At 40.9% G+C, this 8153-nt stretch overlaps 1 protein-coding gene across 1 annotated transcript in view; it reads right to left on the reverse strand.

Annotated features, from left to right (window-relative positions):
- Positions 1 to 4675: 4675 nt before the first annotated feature.
- The window catches only part of ddr2b (discoidin domain receptor tyrosine kinase 2b), a 10298-nt gene continuing 6820 nt past the window's right edge, over positions 4676 to 8153 (reverse strand). The window contains exons 11-17 of the mRNA XM_062553806.1: positions 8003 to 8153; positions 7513 to 7733; positions 6647 to 6768; positions 6364 to 6561; positions 6020 to 6254; positions 5645 to 5794; positions 4676 to 5058 (exon numbers count right to left, since the gene is read on the reverse strand). The exon at positions 8003 to 8153 is cut by the window's right edge and continues 54 nt beyond it. Coding sequence (XP_062409790.1) covers positions 4927 to 5058; positions 5645 to 5794; positions 6020 to 6254; positions 6364 to 6561; positions 6647 to 6768; positions 7513 to 7733; positions 8003 to 8153 — 1209 coding nt within the window. The 3' untranslated portion in view covers positions 4676 to 4926. The remainder of the gene's footprint in view (positions 5059 to 5644; positions 5795 to 6019; positions 6255 to 6363; positions 6562 to 6646; positions 6769 to 7512; positions 7734 to 8002) is intronic.

Raw genomic sequence — 8153 nt, forward strand, 5'->3', positions numbered from 1 at the left:
TAAGCATTTTGTTTCCTAAGCACTTGAAAGTGATTCTAAACAAAATCAAATACAACATAATGTAATTCAAAATGTTTAATTAACATTCAATTGAGAGATAGAAATCACCTTGCTGTAATTCAACTTATACACTACAAAATATCCTGTAGGCTGTATAAAAGTCTTAATATACAAATATTATTGAACACAGCCCACACTCACACACATATAATAATAATAATAATAATAATAATAATAATAATAATAATAATAATAAAATAAAAAACAATTTCAGCCAACAGAACACAGTCTGTGGGTCAGAACACAGGACCCTTAGAGCCAGAACAGCCTGGGACTCAACAGGACTAGATCCTAAATTAGAGCATCAGTCATTCTCTACTACTCTACATTCCAGCCCTGCAGATTGCAGGCGAAGATGAACAATTGCTCTCTACGGGTGGTTCCTCCACGCCTCTTAGGTTCAGGCATCTTCTTCACATCTGCTTTGGAAACATATGCCACATCTTTTTTTAATTTAATCAAATTCACAGATTCATAGCATTGTACATGTACCAACACTTTACTGTGCATGGCATTTTAATGTGTAGCCTACTAGAGCCATACTCTTAACCTAATATGTATTAGAGTTTTTAATATGTACTAGCACTTTAAAGGAACACTTCACCGTTTTTTTACATTAAACTACGTTATTAACTTAATTAAGACAAGTTGATACATACCTCTCACGCTTCAATGCGTGCACTCACTGGCTCTGGTGCGCGGCACAACTTTGATAGCACTTAGCTAGCCCAATGCATTCATTAGGATCCAAACAGAGATGAAGTTAGAAGTGACCAAACACCTCCATGTGACAGGTATGTATCAACTCGTCTTAATTAGGGAAATAACACAGTTTAATATGAAAAAACGGTGAAGTGTTCCTTTAATATGCCCTCTAGTGTCCATGTGTAGCTTACCTGCTGTGGCTTTTGTGCTGTAAAGACACCTGACTCATCCACATTATAAATCATGTGTGGAGGGAATGCATGCCTGTTAAAGATGAGAGGCATAGTAAGAACCAGTGATGCGCGGGCTGATCCAAATCGAGCGGGCGACCGCGGTCACCCGCGGTCACCCGCGGTTATGGGTCAAGAAAAAATATTTTTAATGATATGCGGGTCATGTTTGGTCGGGTCGGTAAAAAAAATATGTCATTTGTCATTTAATAACATTTAACATAATTGTCTTTAGAAGAGAAAGACATAGGTTGCAGCATTCCCACTGAAACGCGATTCTATCCCCCACATTTTGTCACGAACATGTAGGCTAGAAATGCACTTGTTGTTTCTGCGTAGACAGACCCTCGGCTACACTTGACATGCAGTTGTGTTCTGTTCTCAGAGCATGCTTTCTCTGTCTATGATCTGCAGCTTTTTTCTCGAACTGGCCAGCAGAAAGTGGCAGAATCGTCTACTGAGCAGCGAAGTTGCCGATGCAATGCGTGCTTCTCAAGTCTGATAATTTGCAGCAAGATCGAATGGTATGGAAAGAAAAATAAACTAAAAGTTTCCCAAATCAGGAAATACTTCTTAATTTAATGTCATCAAGGCATATAGCCTACAATTGGTATGAGCATACAATGTGCGTCCTTGCGCAACTTATAGGCCTAGTGGCTCGTTGGAAAGCCCCACGTCTGCTCTTCCCCACGTCGTGCAATAAAGGTTTCATCTCGCTGAAATTTATAATCGCGGAGCAATGGACTTTTGGTCCATTGATGAAGACGTTAATAAAGAGTTTCTTAATAATATTCTATGCCTGCATTTCATGCTTGGGAGAGCTTCAAGGCATTCATGTGAGGAACGGCTGAAACAGAATTTGTATAGGAAAATCCTAGGCTAATTATGTTCAATGTTGAGTCAAATAGCCACATTTTTGGATGAATGCTGACACGGAACAAAAAAAAGGTAGACTAAATGCATGTTTCCCAAATTCTGAGCAATTATAGGCTATATAATTAGGCAATATATATTATTGTTTTACATGCATATGAGATAGGCGTAGCTCAATGACGCTACGACTAAGTTAGACTACTTTTTACAATAAGCGGGTCGGGAAGCGGGTCGGGTCCTGTATTTCAATAATTATTTTTTGCGGTCCGAGTTGCGGTCGGGTTAGTTGTAGACGGCGGGGCGGGGCGGGTCGTTCAGACACGTACCCGCGCATCACTGGTAAGAACCATATCAGAATCAAAGATCTCACAGGTAAAGCCTCCGTAAAGCATTTGCAACTAAATAATTAATTCTGTCATCTGTCCATCACTACAGCCAGATTGTCAAAGAACTCCCTGACTGTAGTTTTATTGAAGGCTGTAGCCCTTCCCAGGGATGTTGCCTCTGGAGTTCGGACAGAGAGATGGCGACGTGCTAGGAAGCTGCGAAACCAATCTTCACCTAGAGTAGACAATTCATTATTATTATAAGATTAAGATAGCTTTAGTAGTTAGGCCTTAATTAACCTATATAATCATGTGATCTCTTGCACCCTAGCTACCTGCACATTGTGTCTTTGACCAATTGGTAGGGACAGGGATATTGTTTCTCTCTGCATATTCAAATGCAAGTTGACGGCACTTAAGTGGAGTCAACATTTCTGTCCCTTGCAGCTGTTCTGATAGACTTCTTTCCTTCCTTCACCTCAGCAGCTGCACTCTCCATCTCCTCGAGGGGTGTTTTGCCCCAGGTTGTCTTCCTGGTGTATTGCCTTGGCATGATGGCTTTTCTACAATGTTCACAGTGTTGGGGAGTAACGCATTACATGTAATTGAGTTACGTAATTTAATTACAAAATAAATGTAACAGTAATATATTACAGTTACTGTAGAAAAAATTGTAATTCAATTACAGGTACTTTTGAAATTTTTCAAAATTACAATTTGAATTACATCTCAATATTGTCAGCAAAACCTTGCAAAGAATATTGTATGTAAAAAGAACTGTTTCCCTCCACAGCCATAGTTTGATACGGGACCTTCTGATCACGTCTACAGCGCCATCGGCGTAGGCCTTCAAGCCTGCCTGTAAACGTGTTATGATTATCATCATATTATCCTCACAAAAAATGTGATGCTAATTCATGACATTGAATGCCCTTGCTGCCTTGTGAATAGAAGAATAGAATAGAATATATACTTTTTTGATCCCGTGAGGGAAATTCAGTTCTCTGCATTTAACCCAATTTAACCGAATTAGTGAACACACAGCACACAGTGAACACACAGTGAGGTGAATCACACAACCCAGAGCAGTGAGCTGCCTGCCCAACCAGCGGCGCTCGGGGAGCAGTGAGGGGTTAGGTGCCTTGCTCAAGGGCACTTCAGCCGTGGTGGACTGGTCGGGGATCGAACCGGCAACCCTCTGGTTACAAGCCCGATGCACTAACCAGTACACCACGGCTGCCCCATTGTGCGCTTGTACAGAACTGCTCAGCAGCCTGTAGACCAAGGCCGAAATCTTCGCATGGATGTGGGGACTATATATATCATTAAAAAATCGGAAAAGTAATCAAAAAGTAATCAAAAGTAATTAGTTACGTTACTCAGAAAAAGTAATTCAAATAGTTACACTACTATTACGTTTTAAACAGGGTAACTTGTAACTGTAACACATTACATTTCTAAAGTAACCTCCCCAACACTGAATGTTCATCACATTTAAAATAAAAATGTAACATTACATATGAATTCATATGTAATAAATTATAATAATAATGATGTATTATTAATAATTAATACATTATATAAATATTATAATATATTATAATATATAAATAATAAAAATAATCATGATTAATTACTTTAAAATATGTTTAAAACTAAACTTAACTTGTGCCTCATGATGGGGTAAAGTGAGACACTGTATCACTTTACCCCACACCATTTGTCTCATTTTACCCCACCTCCACCATTTTAGAAAAAATGACCTCTCTAAGCAATTCAGGCTAACCTTCAGCTAGCATCATCACGTGTTTGTATATGTTGTTAGTTCATCAACAGGTATGATATACGTTTTTCTACCTGAATCAATTCGTTTTGGCACAGCAGCTGATTAAGTTGACAGCAAGAAAATTTACTTTTACATGCACAAAAAACATTTTTTGGGAAAAAACATGCTTACCTCAGCAAAACGAGCTTCTCTCCTTCATGGCCAAGGGGAAATGGGAAGGGCTTGAAAACAAAATGGTCACATGGGCACAAATGTGTTCTGTTGCCTAGATACAGGGTGTGTCTCACATTACCCAGTGTCTCACATTACCCCACTCTCCCCTATTAGTGCTCTGTATGATGTGACTGAACTTGGATCTCCAATCAACAGATGAGTAGGGATTCCATTCTGCTAAAAGTTAATTGCACTCTTAGTCCCACTGGGTAAGGCACATAAGCCATCATCACAAAAGTCATTTGATACAATTGAAAGATAGAAAAAGGCTACTGTTTAGTGTAACTGGGGAATGCTTGCTCAGCTTCAAGTGCTTCAGTGAGCTCCCTCATTCATTAAAAATCATACTCTCTCTCTCTCTCTCTCTCGCTCGAGATGTGTGTGACACAGCAGAAGAAATGAATGCAAAGGACAAACACTGCTTGAACCACAAAATCTAATATGTTTTCATTTAAATTGATACATTTGCATATTTACATGTTTTATCTGTTTAAATATAATATGTTTTTACTATCATCAAAATAATGTTCTGCACATAGGGCATCTTCATATAAACAACAATGTACATCTACTACAGACTTAAAGTTAAGAGCCAGACTTGTGACATAACTTGTGCATGCATTTTCCTCTCCCTACTTAGCATGGCAGAAGACCTTTCTGATGTATAGCTGACAATCTGATTGCGCTCTCAAATTAGACATGCAAGAATGTTGAATCCGCCAGTGCTCGGCCTCTACTCCTGGCATGCCAGCAGAGTGCTGTGGATCTCTGTGAAATTGGGCCTCTCTTTGGCATTCCTCCGCCAGCTACTGAGCATAAGCTGGTAAACTGGGTCAGGACAGCGGGCCGGCTTGGCCAAATACACCTGGAAAGGTACAGGAGAGGTACACGTCCATTCATTATATTCTATCCTACTTATCTGTGTTTTGTTCTGTTAAATACATTTAGGTCTGCATAATTATAAACATCCTCACACAACATACAGCTGATATCATAATATTTTATTCGGTTACATGAAGTAGCATCTCTGAAGTAGCATCTCTAAAAATCTGAATACAACCAACCAAACAAAAATGTGTAATTTCAAGATACTGTATGTTGGTGAGTCACAGTGTTAATCAAATATGATTTGTAAGTCAGAAGCTGGATTTAACAGCCTAAATTATCTGGTGTGTCAGGCCAGCTAATTACTTTTGGCCTGTACAGATATTGGAATTTTGGCTAGGAGTTGATGGAGAAGTAAGCTAGAACAAGCCTATCAGATGTAAGCTACTGTAAGATACAGTTTAGCTACAAGAGTTATCAACAAGGAAGAATTCTTGTCACACTGCAACTGTTTTGTCAGCACAATAGAACCATTTAGACTGCATTACGCAAAGCAGACAGTCAATAGAATAGTTTCAAATAGTTTGAAGGAAAAGAAGTTTGTTTAATGTGTGTCAATGCCTTACTTGCTTATTTTGGTCCCTGAAGAACTCTCCGGTGTTCTCGATGACCTGCTCATCTGACAGGTTGGAATAGGGCTGCTCTTTACAGAGGGTCAGAGTCTCCCACAGTGTCACCCCAAAGGCCCACACATCACTTGCCATGGTGAATTTACCCTGGGAGAGTAGTAATACAATCTCAGGTGACAGCATTCACCACATTCCCAGAGCCTTTCACAAAGGACTCCAGGATCGTTGATTAGACTATGGGACAACCATACTTTCACTGAAGTCAGGCTGACAACACCAAGGTCTTAGGTTCAGTAAGCAGGCAAAGCGTGAACTCTGCTACTGCTTCTGTTGCACCTTCAAGTGTGATGTTGAAATGGTTTAAGAGCTCACCAGTAGAATGCTCTCCCAGGACATCCAGCGAATAGGGAGCACTGCGCGCCCCTGCACACGATAGTAGTCCCCTCGGTAGAGGTTTCTGCTCATGCCAAAGTCGGCGATTTTGATGTTGTTGTTCTCCCCCACGAGGCAATTACGTGTGGCCAAGTCCCGGTGCACAAAGTTGAGTGAAGACAGATACCTCATGCCAGAAGCAATCTGCGTGGCCATACCACACAGAGTACGGTAGCTGCAATGGGAATATTTAGGTTTATGTATTGCATGGCCGGACAGCAGATCTCAATACTGCATGTTACTATAGCCTAAAGACAACTGGGCAGGCAAAGGTGATGATGTACCTGATAGTGGGTGCCTCACTTGGGGCAGAGGACTCATCCTTGAGCTCATGGCGAGAGAGGAACTGATTGAGGTCTCCGTTCTCCATGTATTCTGTGATCATGCAGAGGGGGTCGCTCTCCACACACACGGCCAAAAGGCGGATGATGTTGGGGTCCTTCAGCCGGGACATGATCCTGATCTCCTTTAAGAAGTCATTCCTGAGCGGGAGAAATAGAGGTTGGGCTCATCTGAATATTTAAATGGAACATTTCTACTCAACATTCATTTCACCACCATAATAACCTGGCATTCTTGTCTGCATCCTCTCTAAGGGTCTTGACTGCCACTAAGATCAGTTTGTCTCCGTTGCCTCCAAAGTCTTCTTTCAGGAATTCCTGCATGCCCTCTGCTTCACAAAGATGAACCTAGGAGAGATTTGGATTTGAATTCATGTTTATTTTATTTCAAATAGACATTATATCTGTTTGCTTCGCCATGTTACAGAGCAATGAAACGGCAGTGTAATTTTGGCAATAATGCCCATTTTGTTAATATCAATCTCTTACATTTCCCTTGTCTTACAGCTATACAGTGTGCACAGTAACAACATCTCAGTGAGCTGAGATCCTTTCTCACTCACCAAGAACAAACTTTGGGTCAAAGGTGGTAGATAAGTCAACATGAAGCATTAAAGACAGTCACTGTTTTCCAGAACTGACCATGGTGTTTTGCGAACTTTGTGAACCCAACAACAGCTGAATCAACAACTTGGACATCTTCTGTATGCGGGACTAAAACAATGTTTTACCAACCTTTCAACTTTCAAAAGAGTCTCTCTAGCACCCCCACATGGACATCTTTTGTAAGTGCATTCAAATGAAATTAAATGTATGTGGGCCACTCAACTCCTGAGCTTACACTTAAAATGGTCATTCCCCATATTGTAATCTACAAATGCATTCTCTCTTTTGTGGAAAAAGCACCATAAATAATGTCTCCACAACACCCACACACACACAAAATGTGTTAAAAACGGTCATTCCCTTCTTATTCTTTTTTTTTCTCATTTGCAAATCCAGATTCACAGCTTGAGAGTCCTGATAGTTAACAACAAAACACAGGTCCTAGAAAGCTGAAATAGTTCACTGACAAGCAAGACTGCCTCTTACCTCCCCAAACTGGCCCTCCCCCAGCTTCTCCTTGAAGGTGAGCTGGTTCCGGGGGAACTCCTCCAGGGCCCCCTCTCTCCCCGGGGGAATGGGCAGGCACACCGCCGCTATGGAGTAGCTGGTGCTTCCAGCAGCAATACTCCCCTCGCTCACTATGTTAGCTTCAGCATAGTGTGGTGCGTCATCAGTGGCACTTTGGGGCGAGCTTGATGTTGAGGTGTCTTTTTTTGTAGATAACCATAGATATGTATCATATAAATACACATTATGCACATACACACAAGATTTTCAAGGTTCTATGAATATATCTCTGATGAAGATGTCTTTGTAACTCATTTAGAATACACTCTGAGGATCCATTGTCAAGTTAGAGCCTGGTAGCACTTCTCTTCATGAAGGAATGCATGCACTTAATAATAAATAATACATACACATTTGCATAGCACAGTGCAACTACATTATTCTCTAATTTCCCAAATCTATCCCTTACCAGCATCCTCTGTAGACTGGCCAAACTCTGGTAACTTCCTTATCAGGTGAGATGGCTCTTGGTAATCAGATCCAAGGGGGAAGATCCTCTCGTACGTAGAGGTGGACTCCACCTCACTGGACAGAGAGGAGCGGCGGTATGAGAACGCCTC

This window comes from Sardina pilchardus, chromosome 2 (assembly GCF_963854185.1).
Source record: "Sardina pilchardus chromosome 2, fSarPil1.1, whole genome shotgun sequence".
NCBI classification, from domain to species: Eukaryota; Metazoa; Chordata; class Actinopteri; order Clupeiformes; family Clupeidae; genus Sardina; species Sardina pilchardus.